Source organism: Centruroides sculpturatus, unplaced genomic scaffold (genome assembly GCF_000671375.1).
Source record: "Centruroides sculpturatus isolate CEXI.00-Female unplaced genomic scaffold, Cexi_2.0 scaffold172, whole genome shotgun sequence".
In the NCBI taxonomy this organism is placed as follows: domain Eukaryota; kingdom Metazoa; phylum Arthropoda; class Arachnida; order Scorpiones; family Buthidae; genus Centruroides; species Centruroides sculpturatus.
Genome location: NW_019385305.1, coordinates 48387 through 74773, shown reverse-complemented (window position 1 = coordinate 74773; position 26387 = coordinate 48387). Strand labels below are relative to the sequence as shown.

Below are 26387 nucleotides of genomic sequence, written 5' to 3'. Positions count from 1 at the left end.
ACGTCATCGGGCAGCCGAACTACTTTCCCACCGTCCATAGTGCCAACTACGGAGAGATTTCTATCGTCTGGACAGTATTATATAAATTATATATAAATTAGGTACTGTACATATAATTATATATTAATTATATATAAATTAGGTACTGTATATATAAATATATATTAACTTAATTTATTGTAACTTTATTATAATTATATATATTTTTTCCGCCGCGTGGCGTTACGCTACGGAGATTTTACGCTAACTATCGTCTGTACAGTATGTAAATTAGCTACCGTAAGTCTAATACATTTGTAATTTAAGTGTAATTTTATACATTTCTTGTGAAAGAAACATTTCTTATTCAACGGATAAAAATTATTTATATTAATGATGTCTCCGAAGTTCAACGAAGTTTTCGCAGAAAAATAACTTGTTTTCATCGCGGAGGGACGCTCCACGACGAAAACAAGCATTAGCAATGGCGGTGCACACTCGGTAAGTAATCCTACAATTTTTTGTTTATAGCATAGTTTATACTGATTTATCCCAAAAAATATATACGTATTTTGGAAATGTTGAGTCGGATTAGTCTAGAATCGATTAATTTTATGGAAGAAAATCTTTCAAACAGCCGTAGTCCGTAAACTTGACACATGTCGGGTTGTGATTGGAAGGATTCGTAAGAAATCGGATTCCTAAAGAATGGAATGTATCTATATCTTATAGGGGGGTCGACTGTATATCATCATGACCAACTAATTTTATTTGTCACTGTTTAGTCACTTTTTCCTTGTTAGGAGTTACTATTCTCGCTTATTTTGAAGCCATTTTCTCTCCTGAGGCCTGTTAACATATTATTGTATGTTGAAGACTTTTCTGTAACTTGACATAATATACAAGGTGTATTTGAAATGTTTTAAGCCTGGTAATGACCTCTTCATGGGTAGGTTGGAAACTTTTCAAACATGCTGTATAAATTACATCAGATAAAAGGAAATTTTTTAAATAATTTAAAAGTATAAAGAATTTGAATTTAAAATAAAGCAAACTGTCTTTTTAAACACAAAATACTATCGTTATTAACAATAAATAATTGTAAATAACTGCATGCCAAAATTTTAAATATTGGAGAGAATCTGCATTAGTAATTAAGAACTTTGTCAGTTCTAAGTGTACTTAAATATGAGGGAAATTTCTAAGTATATGTAGGCTGAGAAATATTCATTTTAAGATAGTCACTGAAAGTTATAGTAAGCTCATCAATACTCACCATCACTTTATTTTTATATAAGGCTAGATCACTTGTATTTAACAAAATTAATTGAATAGAAAATAGAGGAATGAGAAAATAGGCAAATTCAGTATTGGTATTCATAGATGATTAAAGTAATTTTGATGAATTTTTATCATTAGATTATCATGCCAATTTATAGATAACATTTGTAAAATTATGAAAAATAGCATATTGATTTATAAATTTTGATTAACAAGTCTTGTAGATCTATATTGTTATAAATATATTCACTTATGACAGTTGTACAATATTTATTTATTCCATTCACAGTAGAACCAAATATATGAAAGCATATTGGGATTATTATTTTAAATGTATTAGTAATAATAATAATTATATTATATATATAAACCTGAACATTATTATAAATCAAACATTAAATACCAATTATTTCATATTAAAGTTTGGCTAACAATTAATTATCAAAGCTTAATAATTTGGTGTGAAGGTAGACAGGTAAGCCATTATCTTATATTACTTTTAATAATAATAATAATTTTTGAATTAAATTTAATAATTTAAAATGTTCTAGAAGGAAAGAGCAGACTAAAATCCACAACTTCTGCTTGAATGAACTATTATTGCAAATAGCTTGCATTCACTGTACATGTAATCTGTCTTTGATGTTCTGTTATTCAGCATTAATGCATTACCCTATATGAAAGTTTGAATTACTGTATATTGCAAAGCATGTACAGTATTTTATGAATTTTTAATTTAATTTTTTTTTGTTTACTTTTATCTGTATTAAACTTTTAGCAGGATTCAGTACAGTACTTTAATTATAGTTTGTATGTCAATTTTTTATAACTCCATCTAAGTAAGGTCTTACTGTAATTATCTTTATATATACATTCTTATAATATGATTGTTATAAGCTAATTACTAAAAAAATTATTATGGTAGTACCTCGTTATATTTTGCACATAGGGAAATGAACAAACAACTCAGCAATTTATCAGACGGTGCAATGTAACCAACATAAATTTTTCTATTCATTACTGGTTAAAGCGCTTTTATATTTGGAAGACAAAATATTAATGTGATATATTTGAATGAACGAGGTAATGAGGAACTAGTATATCATATAAAATTATTATATATTGAGTATGTTTATCACATTTTAATAATGTTTTCATCGTGTCATTATTATCTTAATTAAAAAAATAAAAGCACATCATTTTGGAATTGAATTGAGTTTGATGTTGTTTTTGTACTGTTTAAAATTTGCTCAATCAACTTTTCTTTTGTCAGCAAGAAAACCATTCTTTTGGATCTTGAGACTAAAAATGCATCAAGAGTATTTTTTTTTAAACAAAGAATGAACAAATGCCAATTGAAAACAGTTACAAAACAAAAACCTTTTTCACTTCTAGAACAATAGCTTGCATACTAAATGTATTAGCTGTCTTAATATCTAACAACTAGGTTTTTACATTTTATATTGAAAGTAACTTTTCACATTGTTCTAGAATAATAATGCTGGTTAAATATATAATAAAATAAAATTTTTTGTCATTAACATCATTGATTTATTTTAATTGAAATTTATAATTTCTGAGAATAAAAAAATTTGTTTTTTTTTCTGGTTTTTTTTAGGATGAAAAAATAAAATAAAAATTGTTATTAATCTGTAAAGAAAAACACTGTATGCATTTATATTGTTCTTATTGTGGATGTTTCTGTTGCTTAATCCATTATTATTTGGATAAATTAATTTAATTTGAATTGTTTTCTACAAAAATTTTTAAAATTCAATAATGTTGGACTGTCTTCAATACTGAGTATCATTTATTAAGAAGATTAGAAAATAAACTAAAAATAATAAAAGTATTGTTCTTAAAATAAGATAACATATAAATAGATTAAAACGTTTTTGATAAAATTTTACTTTAAAGTAAACAAAAACTAGTTAAAGAAATTGTTTATAGTAATTCTGAAAGCTTTTTACTCAAATTATTTTGTTTTTAAAACTAGGTAAAAGCAAATTTCACTTGTTAACAGTTTAATGAATTGGATTAAATGTTCATTTAAAATTAATATTGTACAATTTCTTCTGTAATTTTGCTTTATATGTTGTGGTTTTTCTTTGTAAGTGCAATATTTTCTGATTAAAAAAAGGTAAATCTCTATTGTATAATATATATCTTTTCATGCAATAATATTTAAATAGATTTAACTATGATGTGTTGAAAAGAAATTGTTAAAGAAATAAAAAATCAAGTAAATAGACAAGAATATGTCAAGTAAATTTTTTTATTAATACTAGTAACTGGAGGTGGGTAAATCCTATCTACAAATACTTGAATACTAGAAAGTATTTAAGATCCCAGATATTATGTTGATAAAAAATAAATTCAGATACTATGAAAACCTCCAATATTGTGCCATATGTGTAGTCATTTTGGACTTGAGGGACCTTGAAACATCAAGAAATGTTAAAAAAATTTTGGTTTTTTTCTCTGTATGTATATAGGTATGTGTGGAGTATGATTTCATTTATTCACTTTGAAGCTTAATATCTCCTCCACCTTTGTTTGAAAATTTCTGAAATTTTGCAGGGAGTTTTGTGTATTAGGTGGATTGATGCCATTAAATTTTATTAGTTAAAGGTCAGAGGAGTGGGGGAGATAGAGGGAATTTGTGTTGTTCCGTGGAAGGTATGGATGCGAAGTGCAGTCGATACTTTGCAAGGCACATTATGCTAATACTGTGCTTATGTTTGACAGTAGGGATGTGTGTATCCCTACAGGAGAAGATCCAGGGCCTGCTACCGACTATGGAAGAATATTCTTCTAAATCGTTACTCAATACCGAAAAATTAAAGCTTTTAACATTGATTCAGTCACTGCCTTCCTGTGTAATTAGTGCTTCTTCGTTTTTTCTTATAATGCACGGTTTTGCCGTAAAGATGGCGTCCGCATGTTTGGCTTACGGAGTTTTGATATGGAAACTGTCCCAGCGTTAATTTGGGGTACGGAGGAAGATGGAGTTGTGTAATAAAGAACAAATGTGATAAATAAAACTTTTTTTTAAGTGGAGTCTGATTTAATGAAGATTTTATTTGTTACTGGCATTTACAGTTTTTATGAAATTCATCCCTACCCTCAAAATTAAGCTTTTTGTAATTAATTATATAAAAAGTTTTTAAATAAAATATTATAACAGATAGAATCACATGCAGTTTTAATGGTGTTGCCAGAAAAGTTACACAGCTTGTTGCTGGATTTTTTTTTATTAAAGCCAAACAATTGTTGGATTATACTCAGCTATATCACTATTACTATTACTAATTAAATGTAGTTATATAGCCAGACATAATCCGGCAATCATTTGGCTTTATTTTTTTATTTTGGCAATATATAATTATTGAGTTTAGATGTTTATATCTGAATTTTTTTAAATTGAGAATCAAAAAGCAAGAAAAATATGGGAATCACATCATTGAAATTCTAAAGGTTGTCAGGGACATTATAGATGGATCACCCTGTATACAGGGTGTTAATGCTTGACATGCCATAAATTTATGGGGATGGGATATAGTAGAAATTGATGAAATGAATATTTTTTTGAAGCAGTCTAAGGTCATAAAAATATTACTAGAGCTACAGCCTGCAGAAAATTTGGACTTGCCATCACTCAACTTCTTTTGCTGAAGATATGTAGAGAGTATTGTATATGAAATGATGCCAGTGTAAACAAAGAACTGTCCATCTATATCATTTCAGCATTCGATACTGTTAAAAGAGGACAAGCACTCTTCGAGAGAGAGTATAATAAAATGGGTTTGTCTTTATACTCTCTGTACTGAAGTTGGCGATTGCCATTTCAGATGTCCACCAGTAGGCAAGTGGGTAAAATCACTGAACACCAGTTTGGTCATGGGTTTGCATCTTGCCAACAGGTTGGTCATGTGGAATTTTCTACATGACCAACCTGTTGGCAAGATACAGTTCTGTGAGTTTCTTCACATTAGTAATGCCTAAATAGGGACCATTTTCCCAAAAAAAGACCACCTGGAGGTATTTCCTCTCTTGACAAATTGTCCAGGTGTCATGTTGCCATAATCAAATAACATCAAGCCACTTCAAACATTTGTTGTAAATGTTTGATATGTCAGATTTGATATTCTTATGAATTTTTTGATATAATTAAACATTTACTTGATTTCTTTTTTTGAAATCTTTCCTGCTAATTAGGCTATAGTGGGAATATCTTCTGTATACCAAAGACTGATGGGTATCATGGCTGTTGATTGTGACACTCTTAAGTTTTTCTACAATTTTTCTTATAGTTTTGAGTAAATGTCCACTACTGCAACAGTTTCAATATTTTCTTAGCCAGAAGGCCGTCCAGAATGAGATTCATCTGCGGGATTGAAATTCCTTGTCTTTAAATTTTTTTGAACCACTGCTGACATTTTCTGATATTTGAGGTATTGTTGCCATACACATTGCATATATTGTTTGTCACTGTAACTGTAGTGTTGTTTTTAAAAAATTATATAATGTTACATGACTTAAATATTTTGATAAGCTCATTTTGATTGACAATAATAATTTCACTTTTTAAAAATAGTCAAAAACCATTATTAAAACTGTTAAGTAATTTAAAAAGTTAGTACTTAGGATGAATGCTGTTAGGATAATTTACTGTATTATGTAAATTATGTTATAGCATGAAAATAACGCTCAGAAAATGACATTACTTATGACTCAACCCAATATATAAAAACTGTTTGTTTATTTAATTATAAAGACAAAATGATTAGAATTAAGTAGATGTAACTACAAAACTAATTTGGAATTTAATTTTTTATTTGAATAATTTTATAAAATGATTTATTAAAACTAACATTTTAATTTCAGCTCCTTGAACTATTTGATAGTGAAGATCCAAGAGAGAGAGATTTTCTGAAAACAGTTTTACACAGGATTTATGGAAAGTTTCTTGGTCTTCGAGCTTTTATTAGAAAACAGATCAATAATATATTCTTAAGGTAATTTGTTAATAAATTTATTGATGAAATTCTTTTAATATTTTATTTCTAGAAATTAGTTTTAAATATATCAAATAGACTACATTATTATTATTATTTTTTTTAATTATTCAGCTTATGAAATTAAGATTTAAGCATACTAACCTTAAGTAAATCATACAAATCTATGGTTATCATTAACTAAATATATCACTTTACACAGTTATAAGCATCATGAAAGGACATGGATTAGCATTTTTATATACACGGAATATACAATTCTGTTTTAGATCAGTTTCATTCTGGCAAATCAAAAAATCTATTATTAGAACATGCCAATATTCAAATTGTTCATTACCTGGGTAGCACATGACAATTGCATTTTAATTCAAAATAAATTTAAACTTTCAAGCATTGACATATTAAACTGGAAAACTAAATACAAATATTTGTTTATGCCATAATAATATAGATAAATTATTTTTCTTTAAGGACAAAGTAAAATTAAATACTATACAATGTAGTTGCCTTTTTATCTAGACAAAGTCTAAAGCAGTTTTCATCTAGAGAAGTTTATGTATACTGAGACTAGGCAATTGTGATATATTTGGACATTAGAGTTGCCTTGTTAAAGGTTACAGAAGATAAATACTGCACATATAATAACCAATATCCAGCAAGAAAAAACTACAAGAAAGCAAACATCTTCATCCATGTTTAAGAGGCATTGTCAGACTAACTGTTAGCCTGATGATGCCCATTAAACATGAATGAAAATGTTTGCTTTCTTATAGATTCTTTTTTAGATATTGGTTGTATGTGCAGTGCTTGTTAAGTTATATCCAGTTTTGAATAGTTGAGGTTATAGAAGAATTATTGATTGTCACAATTAATAATTCTGTAGCGATAAAACAGAAAGGTGGTAGTATGGATCTGTGGATTTAGATATTGAAGGGCTAACATTATAGACACAATGGACAATGGGCAACTACGCATTATCAATAAGATGTGAATCTATATGTGAAATGTAACATATTAATATAACATAATAATTAAATACTTAGAACTAATCATTTTATTATGATTCTACATAGAAATGATTTTGTGACATTTAATCTGTTTAAAATCCTCTGAATTCATTTATTGGTTCTAAATTGAAACTTATTACTTTATTACAGAATTATAACAGAATAGTTAGTTTTAAATAATTCTGTTATAATACAATATTTTGATAATATATTGCAGATGTATCACATTAATTTAATTCTTATGAATCATAATTATTTGTATATTATATCTTACTAATGATGTATAATTGCCTGGTATTAGATATGTCTATTGTTTTGAATTCTATTTAGTGCATTTATTTACTTTATATTACTTATAAATTTTATTATGTAGGTAAATGAAAGTTTAAAATAAAATATTAGAGGTGCAGTGTCATAAAAGCCTCTTTTGTGAGGCTTATAGAATTGTTTGTTCTCAAAATCTGTTTGATCACTATTGATTAAAATTTGCCATTTTCCATTAATTGCAATGAGGAATAAAAAAAATGGGGGTCCATGACTTTGCTTTTGAGATATAAGGTCATTTCACAAGTACACGCAACAAAGCAATATCACACAAATCACACAACTTTGTTGTGCGATGTTTCATAGTTGCTAGCACATCTTCTATGGGCTTCACTACAGAGTTGAGTTTGTTCTCAAAACTTAATGGGTCAATTTTGACAAAACTTGGTCATTTTCCAAAATTGCAATGAGGAATCCAAAAATATACCGTGTTTCCCCGAAAATAAGACATCCTCTGAAAATAAGACCTATCATAGGTTTTTCTGAATTGCTAAATATAAGGCCTTCCCCCGAAAGTAAGACCTAGCAAAGTTTTTTTAGTTGTAACTGTCATCAACAGATGGTTGAAAGTGGCTGTTGGTTTTTTGAAAGTACAGCCACTGATTGGTCAGCAATCAGCCACACGGCATGATTTGCATAAAACTATGGCTTGGGAATCACAGATTTGCATAACGTTATGGCTGGTGATGGCTAATTGGTCGGCCAGGAATCACGCCACATAACATTTGCATAGTGATACAGTTCAGTAAGCACTAATTGGTCATCGAGCCCGATGTTGACGCTATAAAAAGGTGACAGTTCAGCACGACTGGATATACGTCACTCTCGTCTAAGTTCGATTTGGGAATTTTTTTTGTTCAATAATAAATGTGAATTCTTCTTCATGGAAAAAATAAGATATTCCCTGAAAATAAGACCTAGTGCATCTTTCAGAGCAAAAATTAATATAAGACACTGTCTTATTTTCGGGGAAAAACAGTAATGAGTGTCCATTTAAATGTAAAAAATAGGGATTGAAAGGTTTTTGATATACAGAGGGGTTAAACTGACAATGTCCGTGCTCTCTTATGCAACTGAGCATGCCTAAACGAATTTAGTCCTAGGGTTCAAAAATATAAACAGCATTGAGTACACCTAACAGAAAATAGGCACAAAAAAATGAACAAAACATCACCTCTTTGTGTCGGCAAGTGCAAAGATTGTTTCTCCATACCTGGCCATTGCAAGGATCATGACTTTCATGGCTGGCAGATACAAGGATCACCTCTCCCATAGCCAGCAGGTACAAGGATTGCCTCTCTTGTGGCAGCAAGTGCAAAGTTGACTTGTCTGCATCCATCAGATACAAGGATTACCTCTCCTGTGCCTAACAAGTGCGGGGATTGCTTCTTTCTTTCCAGCTCCACCTCAATTCTATTGTGATATGACAAAGTATTTTTAAATTTAACTAATTACAGTAATTAGTAAATTTTACATTAAAATTACTAACACAATGTCCTAGTAATTTTAATGTAAAGTTTTTAGAAACATATTAAAAACTAATTCTCTCACATACCTGGTCTTCCACATCACCAAGGTAGGTGAAGCAATTAGGACAGAATTTTCTTTGGCCAACAACATGTTACTCCCAAAACACACTAATAACCCAATGGAGCATGTGGATTCAAGTGGCTTCTTTTTATTTGCCAAAAATTTCTAATTCATGAGAGAGAGAATTCATTGATAAACTGATAAAAAGTCTTCAGTGTTTGCAGTCAAACTCAAGTCTGTTGAAATAAGAAACTGTGTTAAAGGAATGCTACACTATTCGTTTATACAAGTTCCTGTGCAGTTCTGTTTCTAATCTTGAGGAAACCACGTTTCTCTACTGAGAAACCGTGGGAGAATATTTAAACATGCCAAAAACCAGTCAGATGGATTTGCTTTAGAGAAACTAGAATACTCTCCCTGAGCAAAAATCTGGATATTCAGAATATAATTCCTTAGTCTCTTTAGTTACAAAACCTGGAGTTTTAGTGAAAACCAAATATGTTTATCTTGCATCTATTGATGTCAAAAAAGCATTTTTACAGTTCAAAGATTTATTTTCCTCGCGCTGTCTACAGATGACCATGGAGAATATAGAATGACAGCACATTTGCTAACTGTGCATTTTAAAATTTGCATCTCAGCTTTCCAAGTTTAGTGATTAGAAACACTAGTCTTATTGTATTCTTTGATATTTTAATGCAAACCTGTAATAATTTAACTTTGCAATTCAATTGGATTTATTTTTATTTAATAAAATATTTGTTTAGCCATCAGAGATCTTATCAGACCTCTAGCAACATTAGTTTTAAATAAAATTAATACATTTATTACATAATACTGAATAATTTATAATGTATTTGTCACGACAGATTAAATATTTATAACAATCATAAATTAAATTTAATTGCAAAAAAATTTTGTAAGGCACAAATTATGAATTATTCACTTGTTAATGTTATTTCAAATGAATATTTATTATTCTACTTTTAGTAGGATGTTTACATTTTTTAGAACAATTATAAAAAATAAGTATAATTTAATTTGTTGAATGCAGTTGCAGTAATTGAAAATATTAATCAGCAGACACAGTAGACTATCAGACATGTAATGAATGAATTAATGTATTTATTTCATATTTAACTATAGCAAATAAAAGAAATGTTAAAAAGATAAGAACAAATGACAGAATTAAAGCTTCTCCAAAAATCCATTTTAATTAAAACCAGTTCTCTATTTCAAAGATTTGTTTTTTCTGACTAATTATAGAATTTTGATACTTTTGATAAATAAGTAAATATAAGTTTATTTCTATACTATAATATGCTTCTTGTCTAGTTTTGGTATGAACTTGTTTTATAAGCACTGTCAACCTTTTTTTTTTTTTATTACTAGACTTATTACGCCATCATTCGACACAAGACCAGCCTTAGAAAATCACTTTGTTTCCAAAAAGAATGCATTTCAGACCTTAAGTCCCTCATCAGCTTTTTATAATGTGAATATTTGTGAAATTGAAGTGATTTTCTAAGGCTGGTCTTGTGTCAAATGACGGTGTAATAAGTCTAAGTCTAGTAATAAAGAAAGTCCAACATAGTGCTTATAAGTTTATTTCATTTTAATTAATTTTAGAAACAATTCATTTAATATAAAAATAAATAAAATACGTAATTAAATGACAATCTGATTTTCTTTTATTAGGTTTGTGTATGAAACTGAGCATTTTAATGGTGTTGGAGAACTTTTAGAAATATTGGGCAGGTGAGAAATATTTATTATTTTATTTTTCTATATTGATAGCAAATTCAAAAATGAAGATTTAAACACAAAATTTGAGTATCATAAATTGTCATTAACATATGTTAATGACTTGTTATTGCATGGTTATTGATAGATCACTGATTCCAATCTATATAGAGTATATTGGATTTTCAAAGAATTCTTGTTCGTTTATCATAAATTTGATTGATGTTAATTTTAAAAATAATTTTCATTTTTACAGTCAGTGCCAAACTTCATTATATAAATAAATTTTTTTTCAGTTTGAATAAAAAATAATGTATGAATAGAAGATGTAGTGCTTTATTGTTGATAAAACTCTGCTTTTGAAAAACTTTTTTTTTTATAATTTTGAATCATTGGTGAATCTTGTTCATTCACAAATGAAGCTAAAATTAAGTTTGTTAATAAGTTAAGTTATTAAAATATTGTTGTTAATTTAAAGAAATGTTTGAATGACTATTGTATGCTCCTTAGTAGATATCTTCATAATTTTTCAGGTAAAAGCATAACTGTTTCCTTTTTTTGTTTTGAATTTTTTTTATGTAAGTTGATCAAATTGTAGCATGCTAAGATATTAGTGTACTCCGTAGTGATAGGGTTTGGTGCTTATTTTTTGTCTCGATCATGCCTCGGACCCCATGGTCGTTCGGGTCATTCATAATAGGCATAACTATGGATGCTGTTTAGTTTATAATGTGATAGTGTTTTATAATAATCAATTAGTGTTTCAGTGCAAAGTAGGCAAATTGGATGCTACAGATTTTTCTATTATTCCTGAACCAGCGATTTATATTTCTTTAATGTTGTAGCTCGTAACGTCTTAATATTTGTTTTGTGGGATATTGAGAGATGTTTTCTGTTGTCACACACTAAGTATAGATAACACTTCTAGTCATATCCATAAAATTTTTACATAAAATCATAATTATGTTACTTGATATCACATCCATAAATTTTAAAAGTGAAATTTTTATTTTACGTATTGATAGTAATGACAAAGAATATGAAAACATATAATTAATTAAAAATCTGCATTTCTCTCTCTTTATTAAATTTGTTTCCATATTTACTCAACTATTTGAATTCACATGTTTAGCATCATTACAAGAAAATTTAACAAGGAAAAAAAAATTATAGCTCAAGTATTTATATGAAAAATAAAAATGTGTCATTTATAAATATATTAATTTATATTTGGTAGAATTCAGATTAATCAAAGTTTCCCATTATTCAAGGCGAATCTATAAGCACTACTTTTTTACAATTTTTAAAAACTTTGCCATGACTGCACAGAGCACATAAATACTGTAGTGCCATGACAACACCAAGTGAGTGGATGATGCTAAACTGAATTTTTTAAAATTCACTTTCTGCCCCACGGACACAGAGGGTCTTCTCTGTGCTCGTTGTGGGTTTGGCTGGGCGGTGAGAGAGAGCCCAATGTGTCCAAGACAGACCATCCATGTAAAGGATGCTGAGACATCTTTGAAACAATGCAGCAAAGAAGAAAGAATCACCACAGAACAAGAAACTGAAGGACTTTTTTTGTAAAATAACATGTATTACAAAATAATTTGTTTGTTACCTTTTTTCATTTAACTTCATTCATTCATATTTGATTTTAAATATTTTATTTTTATTTGGAAGTCAATAAACTGCTATGAATTCCATAAAAAGGTTGATCTCAAAGTTAGGAGATCCATACTCATATATATATATATGTTGCAATCAAAACCAGTTTTTAGTTAGGATGCGTTTTAACTAGTTGAAACTAGTTTATACTTGATATCTTTGTTACATCTAGAATTTCCTAGTTATAACTAGAATTTACTGCTATACATGTTTGGATTTTAGATAAAATTAGTTTTAACTTTGAACATTAGTTAAAACTAATTGGGGGAAATAAATAAAGTGATGATTGGGATTAAAACATTTGTATTATTTAATACAATATTTATTGAAAATGTTGGTCATACATCTGTGTTATTAAAATTAATTAAAGTGATAGGAAATTAATCATACACTATAGGAATATTTTTAAGGAAAATCACAGAGCCATGTAGGCAATATTAACACTAAAACAACATCAGTAATATTAATTAAAGTCATACAAAAATAATCATTCAATAAAGGAACATAAATATAAAAATTAAGTTTACATTACTTGTTATTGCAAGGTAAACTATCATGTCATTTAGAGTTACACAAGTTGCCTTTTTTTTTTTACAAAAGCACCTCTTCGACATACATGCCTTCTTACACAAACAGCGTACCTTGGCTTTGTTCCTAAGGCTGCTCTCCTGGCAGTAGTTCTTAAAGATACATTTGTCTCTGGCACTCCTTCTAGTAGCAAGAATTTTTCTTTCGACATGTCAAATTCTGATCTGATCAGGTACATTTAAGTTTTTAAATAGGTTCATTATTTTAAATTGACTCTTTAATTAATAATAATGATGGTAAATTATGCCCAAAAAAGGAAAAAAAATTTTTCATAATAATTAGACCTCAAAATATTAACAAATTAACTGCATAGTTGGCAACATTAAACAGTGGCACAATTGAACAATACATACTTGCAATACAATTTATCGAGTATCCTATATTTCATTCCAAATTAGTGCAAACCCTGTTTATCCTTTTGAAGAATCACTCCAATAATATTACGGAGATCTGCTTTTGCTCTGTCGACATCAGGAATTGGTATAATTATATTATCACTGAATTCTACATTGAATCCGAAGCTAATTTCATTCTCTGGGCCTGTTTTTCCAAGTTTAGATGAGCTTTTTCTCTTACTGCTATTATTTGGGTCTATTGATTCGCATTAGCTACAGATTCTGGATTTTCGTCAATAGCTGGTATTATTTGAGGCTCTGCACTTGTACTAGCTGCAGCTTCTGAGTCTTCTTGACTGGCTAGTATTGTAATTAAAGATTGTAAGTGTTATCACATGTTAGCTGAATGAACTTTGACCTCGGTCAAAATAGTTTTTACTAAGCCATTTTGTAAAAACCCGTTTTATCTAGTTAAAACTAGTTTTAACTCAAATTCATTTTTGAATAGCAGTAAATTCTAGTTATAACAAAGACATCCAGTATAAACTAGTTTCAACTAGTTAAAATGCATCCTAACTAAAAACTGGTTTTGACTGCAACATATATATTATATATAGGAAGGAATGTGTGTGTGTGACTTAATACTTTTAAAAATTTACAGAAGAAATTATATGTATTTTGTGAATATGTCATTTCACTTCAAAAATTTCATTGCCGTTCAAATAACATGTATAATATAATTTAATAATATAATTTCATTAATATTAGCAAATATTTATGAAATTATAAAATAATATTTAAATTTTATTACTTTGAAATTAACGAATTGTTTTTTTGTATTTAGTATCATCAATGGTTTTGCCTTACCTCTTAAGAGTGAGCATAAACAGTTTTTGGTTAAAGTTCTGATTCCTCTCCATAAACCAAAATGCTTAGGATTATATCATGCTCAGGTAAATCTTATTGTTTTTTATATTTTATTTGATCATATATAATAATGATGATGATGAAAACTTATTACTAAAAATTAATTTGCTTAAATTTATTATATTCTAAAAAACTTGGCACTATATTTGTAGAATAATTTGGACTAACTGTTAATTGAGAAAATTCAAAATCCTTTTTTATTGGTGGAATGTTTTTGTCTCCACACATGTCCTCTTTAGCACAAAAGTCATTATAGAGTAGAATACAGTATAAAATAAGAACATTTTTTAGACCAATGCCAAAGTTCCATTTGCAAAAATGGTTGAAACTTTTGAATATCATCAATTTGCGTCAATTAGAATAAAAATTAAATAAAGTAATGCAAAATAATGAACCTAAATTAAAATCAAATAAATTTAAGATACATTAAAATGTAAAACATAAAAACGAGTTTGTTGGAAGTGATGAATGATCTATTTTATCTAGCAGTGACAGCCAGCTAGAGAGAACATAGGGTTATTGCATCCTTAATATAACATTAAGATTTTCAGACAAAACATTTGTTCTAATGAATGACGTGATAGGAAAAACCCTTCTATATTCTGCAATGAGCATGTGATGGTCCCAGACAACAACTTTCTCACACATCACTGCATAAGTGAAGTGTGAAATGTGGCTAGATCGTATGTAATTGAATGTCTGTGCTCATTTACATGTTTTTTTTAAATTGATCTGGTGGTGGATTGTATATAATAAAAATGTGTGTTTCATTTTTTTTATGTTACAGCATAAATCTCTTTAAGATCCTATTTCATTTGCTGTTTATTATAGTAGGGGATGCTCATTACATTGATAATCTTATAGCTAGCCTACCATTTAAATTCCTAGTGTATGTGGGCCAGTAGCACTGAAAAGGAGTCCAATATGTGCAGTGTTACAGGAAAACTGTAACACATTGATCTTTTTTTTCTTAAACCTAATGACATATTTAGGCTGTAACATTTTTTGTGGAATTCTTCTACCAAGCTGTTGACCATATTGAGTGGAAAGTCATGGGATTTAGCAATGTTATTAGTCTGACAAAGCTCATCAACTTTATCTTAAAGGTTATTGCCCTAGCAACTAGAGCTGTAAACACTTCTGATTTATTATAGATAGTAAGATTCAATTCTTACTGAATTTAGGAGGCAGTTGTGGATTTGTGATAAACTTGTTTAGTTTTTTTTTGTGGTTTTAGTGGACCAGTAAAAAGGCCAGTAACTTGTTTAGTTTTAAGGCTATTGTTACACTTGTAGATCATTATGTAAGTATTAATGCATAAAATGATTGATGATATTTGAAAGTTTCGACCATTTTCATGCATCAGCCTTCAGCATCAGATTCAAAAATATTCTCCTTCTATATTGTGTTCTATTCTGCGAAAATTTCTTGTTTTTGTGCCAAAGATGACTTGTATAGAATTGAAAATGTTCTACTAAAAATTTTTGGTTTCCTCGGTTAACAGTTGGCCTAAATTTAATAAATTATTTTGATTGATTTAAAAATAGGACTTAAAATTCTCCAAATATTCTTTAAAATAAGTAATAAAATTTTCTTTAATCATTTTTAAATACTGTTATAAAAGCCAATGCATATAATTTTGTTATCTTTGTGCATTTTATCAGTTGGCATATTGTGTTGTTCAGTTTCTCGAGAAGGATGCAACTCTTACAGAGCAGGTAAAATTGATATTGTTGATTAAATTAAAAATCAAAACACACACAATAATTATTAAAATTTTGTTTCTTTCATTTCCTTTTTGTAGGTAGTTAAAGGATTATTAAAAATTTGGCCAAAAACTTGTAGTCAGAAAGAAGTGAGTATTGTTAACTGCAAACTTTTAGAGGAAATATTTTATTTCATTTAAAATTATTGGCTGGGTAATTTTTTAGAATGAAGAGAGCATATATGTATATTAGTTTTCTGTCACTGTCATATGTATTGATTAGATGAAAAAGGAACGATTATACTCAAAGTAATGTCATTGTGGAATATAATGCAAGAAAGCTTGAATCAAATAACTCAAATATTGTTTGTTAATCATGATGAATGATAAAAATTAAATATTATCTTTCATCATATATATTTTCTTTACAGATAATATAAAAGGTGCCTATAAGTGATAGAAATTATTAAAAAATTTAATTTATATATAATCTTACATCATTGTCAAGAGCAAATTAAAGGGTTAATTTTTACATTTTACAAATATTCAGTATTGTTTATTACTATGGTAAAATCTATCTAAAATAGAACCTGAAAAAATGGAAACTAGCCTAAACAGAAAAATACTTCTGGACAGAGGATTCTCTGTGTTAAATTTTACTATAAGTCAGAAATCTGTCCAATGCAGAAATGGATAAGGTTTTTCGATGCAAAGAATTTAACTTAACCCAGACAAAGTGGAAAATTAACATTTCACTTATAGACAAATTGCTTACAACTTGTAACTTGTTACAAAAGTTTTTACTCAGAAAATTTTGTTTAAAATTTGTAACTTGTAAAGCTTGTAACAACTATAAGAATTTTATGCAACAGGACCCTGATTTTATCTGAGTTTTAAGATAACATTAATACAATTTTTTTTGCAGTTACTTAGTGTCTAACATATGTAGTAAGGTCCAGTAGTTTCTGGTCTGACCCTAATTTACTGGAAGAAAATGAATATCAAAAAATAATTCAAAAGAATTTAGTCTCCTTGTATATCAATATATTGTTTTACAACACTTTATTAACAATTCTATACCTTTATGAAAATAGTCTAAATTTTTCTTTTTAAAATCTGCTGTTATTGTTCATTAGTTTTAAATTTTTTCTCCTGCAAATCTGACTTCAATTCTGAGAACAAATAATAATCACATTGGGCCTGATCAGGGCTGTAAGCTGGGTGATTTAGTTCCTTGAAGCAATATTTTTGAATAGCAGCCTTCACAAGAATTTATATGTGCACCCTGTGCATTTTTGCACAACAGCAATACAGTGTGGGACAGCTTGCCACATGTTTTTAATGGCATCACTTAATTGGTGCATTAAAGAAGCATATTCTCTGGTGACAGTGGTATTGTGTTCTTTGAAATCAATCACAAGGATCCCCTAAGAATCCCTAAAAATCATATCTATGATTTTGAGGTTGTATCACTTTTGCTTTCTTGGGCCTTGGAGAACTCGGTTGATATTCTTCCATTGATTCTTTTTTGATAGATGATTATGATAAAGAACCATAGTTTCATCTCCAGCAATAATTAATTCAGTAACTACTTTTTCTCGTCCTTCACAAAGAGATAAAAACTCCCTGCTATATCTCAATTGCTTTTCCTTTTGAACTGAAGAAAGAAGTTTCGACATCCATCTTGCACTGACCTTATTTGTACCAAGAGGTTCGTGTAGGATCCTCAGCATTGATTTTTCATACAGCATGTCTCACTGCTTACTTGTTGGTTTTCAGCTCCTGTCTTCCAAAACATCTTTGTATTGATGTTTCTGTAGTAACTACTTTGGTAAGCCTTATTTGATGTGGTTTGTCTTCATCGAACTTTCTTCCTAATCAGAATTGTTGTGTTCATTCTTTTACAGTGGAATATGAAGGAGGAAAGTCTCCATAAACTACATTTGGGTAATCTTTAATCTCTGATGGACTTCTCCTTCTTTTGTTGAAAATTTAATCATGACTTAATACTCAATTTTAAACATTTTCAAAATTCATTCCAACTGTTTGCTGTCAATAAATTGACAATATCTTGGTAATTAATTAACAGATTTCAATTAAATTTTTATTTGAATTTATTAGTGGATTAAATGATCAGCCAATTACAAAATAATATATGACTGTTTTTTAAAAGGGATCAGGCTGGAAACTTTTGGACCTTACTACATATTACTGTTGTCTCTTTTGTATCCTTTTACTATGTTCTATATCAAGGGTGGGCAACCTTTTTTATAACATGGGCCAGAATAAATTTTACGTTTTTTCCGCNCTTTGGTAAGCCTTATTTGATGTGGTTTGTCTTCATCGAACTTTCTTCCTAATCAGAATTGTTGTGTTCATTCTTTTACAGTGGAATATGAAGGAGGAAAGTCTCCATAAACTACATTTGGGTAATCTTTAATCTCTGATGGACTTCTCCTTCTTTTGTTGAAAATTTAATCATGACTTAATACTCAATTTTAAACATTTTCAAAATTCATTCCAACTGTTTGCTGTCAATAAATTGACAATATCTTGGTAATTAATTAACAGATTTCAATTAAATTTTTATTTGAATTTATTAGTGGATTAAATGATCAGCCAATTACAAAATAATATATGACTGTTTTTTAAAAGGGATCAGGCTGGAAACTTTTGGACCTTACTACATATTACTGTTGTCCCTTTTGTATCCTTTTACTATGTTCTATATAATACATATATTGTATATTAAATAATTAGCATCTTGATGAAAATGGTGTAACCTTATTTATACACTTATAGACTATCATATCCTTAGTTCTTTGCTCATCAATAGCCAAATGTACGTTTGGGAGTCGAACCATACATTGTAGACAATGACTGTCAAAGATCAATACTTGAATAATTTAAATAGCAGTTTCATTTATCTATGTATTCTGTAAGTTTATCTCTTGATTATCTTGTGATTACTGTTAGTCACATGCACACAATCAAAACTGTCTGGCAGTTTTAATCCAGTCTAATTCTTTGTGATATGAGATCTTTTAAACTGAAAAATTTTAATTACTTTTTTAAAAGTAGAACAAAAATTTCAGATCAATAAATAACACATTATAATTTTGAAATAAATTAATTGATATTAAGATTAAATGTTATAAAACACATTTGGTAAATCTCTGCCAATGTCTTCATCTAAAGCACAATAACCCAAACCAATTTTTTGGATTGTTGCGATTTTTTTTTCCTTGCAGAAATTTTCATTTATTAATTTTTTTTAGAAAATTGATGTTTTTAGTTAAAAATGTTTTTTTTTTCCTAACTGTTACAATAGTTTTTTTTAATGTAACAAATAAAAGGGGGAAGTGAATCTTTATCCATTTTATATATGAAGGTCATTCAAATGAAACCTGACCAATGACTTTATTTAGTAGGTACAGTACATTACATTAGTCTAGTGGGACAAGTGCCTTACTCTGATGAGTAAGGCACTTGTCCCACTGTGACACCAGATGTTTGATTCCTTGCTCATAGAACTCAGTGGGTTTGATGTCTGCACCATTCCTGAACTGCATCTTCTACCTCAGCATTCAATTGAAACTTACACCCTTTCAGATGCTTCTTAAACACCTCAAAAACGTGGAAATCACACGGAGACAAGTCAGGACTGTAGGCAGGATGCTGGAGTGTTTCCCACTTGAATTTCACAAGGGATTCCTGCACGATGCGCATGGTGTGAGGGTGGGCATTGTCATGAAGGACAATGACAACTTGCGAAAGCAGACCAAGCCGCTTGGACTTGATGGAAGTTTGCAGAGATTTTAAAGTTTTCACGTACCAAACAGCATTTATGGTGGTTCCACAAATGGTAAACTCCATCAGCTCAATTGTTGAACATCTATGCTTGAATGTTGGACAAAGTATCTGCCTGACGTGCTAAACAAACGTAGCTTGTTTGTAGGTTTACATAACTACAAACAAGCTACATGATACTGCAGCATCAGCCTACAGTGTTTCCACCTACATTTCAAATGGAGAATGATTCGCTATACACATCCTCACTTTGATATATTCCATTGGTCAGGTTTCATTTGAATGACCCTCATAAATGAAACTTTTCAGCTTTATATTTCCAACAATTAACCAAAAGATTTGAAAGTACTTAGGTATTAAAATAAGCATTCTAAAGTTCTCCAAAAAAGCAAATAAGAATTTATTTCTTTTTCAGTTACATTTGCATTCAGAATTGATTGTGACTTTCTCATGTAGCAGCCACATTTTACCAAATAGGACAATAGTTTTGCTCTAGACTAAAATATAGTGCTGTAACTAACTTAATTAGAAGTTGAATTTATTACATTGTTTCTGTTTCTTAAAATTTATCTGCAGAAGTTGTTATGGCATAAATTGGAGTATTATCATCCATAGACATATTGTAACTAAAGAATATAGCTCCTAAATAATTCTAATTGACATTTGAATGGTATAAAAGTTTAATTTAATTTTATTTAAATGTTGAGATGGAAGCAAAAGTTATTTTGCCGCAACACAAACTGATATTTTTGATAGCTTTCCTATTATTTTACATTTAATGATTCAAAAAAAAAACTTTAAAATGTTATGAAAAATATAGAGAGTTGTTGCATAATTTATAGACATTTCTGTAATTTGTTTCTTTAAACATAGCTGTGCTTTATATATTTTATATACAGTAAATTGAACCAATACTATAAATGTAGTGTTGGTTGAGAAACTTGTTACATATAAAATATAAATTTTAATTTTTTCCTGTTATGTTTTATTGTAAAAGGTTATGTTTCTGGGAGAAATTGAAGAAATACTTGATGTTATTGAACCTTCTCAATTTGTTAAGATACAGGAACCTTTATTTAAACAAATAGCAAGATGTGTGTCCAGTCCTCATTTTCAGGTAACTCATGAAATTACTCAGATATTACAAATACATTGATTATAAAATTATATATATGTATACTATTTTTTCCTTTTCCATAATTCCTCACATAAGTTTAGAATTTATACAGGATGATCAAATAAAACGTTTACTTTCTAGGGTCAGACTTGGTATCAAGTAATGAGGAGTTTCAAATGTTATTCTTATAGACTTTAGTAAATAAATGTTCAAAACTGAAGTTTCTGATAATGTATAATCAGTAGTAACAAGCATTGACTGGCTCATGGCATTGCCAAGTTTACTTCTCCCAAGTAAACTTTTTATTTGATTACCCAGTATAATATAATTCATGCGCACAGCTTTGTATGATATTTGATACAAAGAAAAAATCTAAAATGATGAAAAACATGTTTTGTGTTATTCTTTAAACATTTTTTAAATTGATATTTCTGGACTGTTTTGTAATACTCCATTTTTTGTACATTTTTCATTTTAATTGTAATTCAATAAATTTATGCATTTGGTGTTTTTTATTTGATGTACCAGTACATGGTATGTTGTGCAGTCTTTGTGACTGATTTTCTATGCAGTTCCTCATAAACCATCTGTCGATGAACCATTTTTGTTTGGTGCTACATTTCAGCTATTCATTGCTAAATGTTTAAGGCATTATAATATTTTTATCACAAGTTTTGATGATAAAGTGACAGTATGTTTTGTACTGTGGTCAAAGGAATAACATGAAACAGTATTCTAACATCAAATTGTTTTAACTAGACAAAATAACCACAGAAACTCTTGAAATGATTACATTGCCACCATACACAGTTTTATTCTGATAGTTTAAACGTTTTTGTGAAGACAGAAGATAGATGACAAGCTCTGCTCAATTTGTCCAAAAACATCTCTGACTCTGGAGAACATCAAAAAAGTTGAATTTATTTTGGTGACTGTTGTGCATCTGTGAAACTCATTGATTGATGAGCTAACTAGCATTCTGAAAATCATTTTTCAGAAGAGTTTTAACCAAAGATTTGGACAAACAGAAAGTCTGTGTATATTTTGTCCTGCACATGCACATGCGCACATGCTTTCAAATAAGCAAAAAATGATCTAGTGAAATGCTTCCATGACATGATCAGAGCTTCTGATACTGATGCAGACTTCTTGAAAACTGTAGTTACTGACAATGAATCTTAATTATTTCAATATTAGTCATTCATGAAGTGCTAGAGTTCTGAATCCTAGACTCTGGATCATCAAAAATGAAAAAGTTAACATGCAGAAGATTTTGAATTGAAACATACTTATTGTTTTCTTTGATTCTGTCAGGATTATCCATGAGTTTTTTTGTGAGTGGATAATCAATGCTAAGAATTATTGGGTGCTAACTCATTCTTCAGATGTAGCCACAATACCAGGAAAAAAAGGCACTCAATCACTGCTGCATGGCAATGTTCCAGTGTATAGAATGAAGCTCATACAAGATTTTATAGCCTAAAACATTGTCATATACAGCTTTATAAGCTACCTTACTCATTGGATGTTACATCATGTTATTATTTCCTCTTTTCCTCTTCCTCAAACTTAAAATGCTGTTGAAAGGTGATCAATATGACAACTGGATTCAGTTCTGGACAACCTGAAGCAGGGGTGTCCAACCTTTTTGTTCCTCTGGGTCACATTGGAAAAAGTCATGCAGTTTTGAGCCATAAGCATATATAATATATTTGTGACCCAATCCTTAAATATACTTGTATATTTAAGGATTAACATGTCTAGATTATAGTAATAAGTATTAAAACTTTATCATGAAAAAGAATCTTTTAAAAAATTACTTCTACAGACTTCCAATTTTTACTTAGAAATAAATAAATTCATCTATTATAAAGGAGACAAACAAAAATTTACTTGAAAAACACAAATATTTGTTTTATTTGGGTCTCTAATTAATAAAAAATGACAAAACACCATTTTAAAGTGCATTTTTATTTGACTAATATTATAAATAATATGTAGCCCAGAAAGTAGCCAATGCGCAAAATAATAATTTTTACGCCAAACTAAAAAAAAGGGTAACCAAATTTGGCGCAAAGTAGCCAAATCTTGTAACGCTGGAAAGAATACTAAATAATGCTGGAGTTGGAACTCAAATGATTATAGATCCAAATTTGAGAAAATGAGAGAAAGAACAAAAGATAAAAAGTAATGAGGAAGGTTGGAAAATTAAGGGTTAATATTTGCATAACAGAAGGTCTATTTAACCTTTCTCACTACTTTTTATCTTTTGGCCTTTCTCTCCTTTTCTTAAATTTGGGTCTATAATCCTTTGAGTCACAACTTCAGCTTTATTTAGTATTCCTTTGTCAAGTGTTTGAAAGTATTTCCTTTTCACTCAAAAATAAAATATGTATAAAAGTTTACGGCTTTGTGAAACTTCTTTTTTGAGTTTATGCCGTTGAAATAAATAAATAAACAAAAAATAAAACAATTTGTCGGTTTTGTTTACACATTTGTTGGGCCGCAGGTTGGACACCCCTGACCTAAAGGTTTCAAAGATTAACGTGTTAAAATCAATTTGGAATCCAACTACTAGAAGCACTTCAAAAATTTTTATGAACCTTTCCAGCAGTTTATTGAATCAAAAAGAGTGTATTTCAAATAAGCAATTATGAAAAAATTGTTTGCATTGGTTTTTTATCTTCTAAGACCAATTGCAAAGGATACAGGACACACCACATAGTTGGATAATTTTATTCATTTGTTTATCGTTTAATACAAATTCAAATCATCTTTGTTAAGAATGCATAGAGAATCAATTTTTTTTTTTCTGAAATAAATACATGCAATCAGTGATACTTGGATAACAATTAAAATTTGTAAAATCTACTGTAGAGTAGAGAGAATTTTCAATTATGTTTTAAGAAATTTAAGTCAGCCGATTTGTTTGACTGTATAAGTTAGATGCGTTTTATTTTTAAATTTAAACATTTGATTAGATACAAATATAAATTCAACAATTATTAAAATGATTTAATGTATAAAAATATTTAAATTTTTATTTTTTAAATTAAAAATGAAACAAGGGTTGTAATTAAATAGTTCAAAACAGAAAAAATGCTTGACAACCAATGAATCAAAATCAAGTCATAGCAAATGAACATTTATAAATCTTGTATTATTTTTGTTTAATTTTAGGTTGCTGAAAGAGCTCTTTATTTTTGGAACAATGAGTACATATTGAGTTTAATAGAAGAAAATAACAATGCAATTATGCCTATTATGTTTCCTGCTCTCTACCGAATTTCCAAAGAACATTGGAATCAAACAATAATTGCTCTAGTCTATAATGTTCTTAAGACATTTATGGAAATGAATTCAAAACTATTTGATGAACTCACAGCATCTTATAAAGCAGATAGGCAAAGGCAAGTCATATTTCTTTGAAAACCAATTTAATGTTTGCTTAAGTTTGAAATGTTTCTCAATACTGTAAGCTAATAATAATTCAATAAAATAATCATAAATATTTTGTTTTCAGAGAGAAGAGAAAGGAAAAGGAGAGAGAAGAATTATGGAAAAGATTATCTAAATTAGAAATGCAAAAGAAATGATCATTGGTAAAAATAATAATAATAATAATAATGCAGTTCCACTTCCTATATTGGCAGGAGAAACCAAAATCATGATTGTGTTATAGCACCCATAGCCAAAGCTTATATATTCTTCCCCAACCTCAGTGGTTCAGGAGTAATTTAAAGTACAGCCACAAGAAGCTGTTTCCCCGTCTTCTCTTCACACTTCAGACTGTATATTAATTACCTGCTTGAAAGACAAGCTCTGCAAGAAGACTTTTGCAAATATATCTTTTGTGTACGTAAGACGGAGCTCGAAAACTTATAGGTAGACCAAATACGAAAATGATGTCCACCACACCAGTTACCATCGTTGTTGTCCCGTTCCACATTATAGAAATCGGCAGGCTAGTATATTTTTGGCGCAATAACTCTGGTACAGAGAATAACCGTTCCGTGTTACTATTACCAGGGGCAATATACAATCTGTGCAAAAAATCATTTCTAGTGGCCTCTAAGGATATAATTTGGGTCAAAGAATGTGGAATGGATAATTTTCACACAAATTTGTCTTTGTGAGTAATATGTGATTGTAATTTACACTGGAAGTTCTCAAGCTGCATGAATTGAATTTTTTTTTTCTGTGAAAAACGATCGCATCTAGAATTTAAATTACATGCACTTGAAAATGGGACTATTATATATAAGTTATCACATAAAGAGAAAAATAAAAAATATAGATCATCCAATTTTCTGTAACTGGAATATGATGTATTAATAATTTTTCCCCCTTTCACTGCTTTGCTTTTTAAGTTCATCGTTGGAATATAAGTTGTTAAGGCAAAAAAAAAAAAAAAACAAGTTTTGTGTTGTCACTAATGTCCAGTATTAGCTACAGACAAACTTGTATAATCAGTGCTTGCTGTGGCCATGCTTGGACCGATCTGGTGTAAATAAAGAAGGGTTACTCAGTGCCCCAGAGAATTTAATTATTTCAAAACATTAAGGTTTTACTGTATTCATTTTGATGCAGTAGTCTATGTAAAATAAATAGAAAATTGTAGGATTTTGTTGCAGGTTAGCTTAACATTTGCATGTGAAAAATTTACCCAGTTGCAGTGATTTGAAAAAGTATCACAATATTATCTCTAAAATAGAAATAATCATAGTTAAAAAAATTCTAAGTGGACTTGGATGGGTGGATGGGTTTAGATAGGAGCTAAAATGAACATCATAACACCCCATAATTACATGTTTTAGAGAACTAAAAAAAGTATATATATATATATATATGTCTTTATTATATATTTTTAGTCCCCAAAGATAACTAAAATCCACCATAAAAGTTTTGTTGTATAAAAACACACAACACTATTGTTACTTATCTTTATTGAATCTAAAAGGATGCACGAGTATTCTTTCCACGTTTTGCATGTGCTTGGAGTTGGTACATCATGTCCAAAATACATATTAACATTCCTCCTAATAAAATAATAATTGACAACGAAAATCATCGTGGCATTGAAAAGCAAGTGAGATTCTAATGTCATCAAAAAAAATTATAACAATTGATTATAAAGATGAAATTGGCAATTGTTTTAAACAAAGTATATTTAAAATAAACTGATAAGAAATTTCTATATTACTATTCCTGTATATATTTTAAAATCAATGATAGTCAAAGATTTAATTAAAAGCAGGGAAAGAGAGAACATTTTATGTAGGCAGTACTTAATGTATAAATCAATGTTTCTCATATTCCCTAAACCACAAAAATTAACAATGAACTAACGTTTAT

The 26387-nt window shown here is 29.0% G+C and overlaps 1 protein-coding gene across 2 annotated transcripts in view; it reads left to right on the top strand.

The window, feature by feature from the left end:
* The window catches only part of LOC111637413 (serine/threonine-protein phosphatase 2A 56 kDa regulatory subunit epsilon isoform-like), a 126242-nt gene extending 100422 nt beyond the window's left edge, over positions 1 to 25820 (top strand). For both annotated transcript variants that reach the window (XM_023382897.1, XM_023382899.1), the window contains exons 5-12: positions 6148 to 6278; positions 10838 to 10897; positions 14318 to 14426; positions 16065 to 16118; positions 16205 to 16255; positions 20913 to 21032; positions 24213 to 24442; positions 24556 to 25820. In XM_023382897.1, the coding sequence (XP_023238665.1) occupies positions 6148 to 6278; positions 10838 to 10897; positions 14318 to 14426; positions 16065 to 16118; positions 16205 to 16255; positions 20913 to 21032; positions 24213 to 24442; positions 24556 to 24628 (828 nt within the window). In that variant the 3' untranslated portion in view covers positions 24629 to 25820. The remainder of the gene's footprint in view (positions 1 to 6147; positions 6279 to 10837; positions 10898 to 14317; positions 14427 to 16064; positions 16119 to 16204; positions 16256 to 20912; positions 21033 to 24212; positions 24443 to 24555) is intronic.
* The last annotated feature ends 567 nt before the right edge of the window (positions 25821 to 26387 follow it).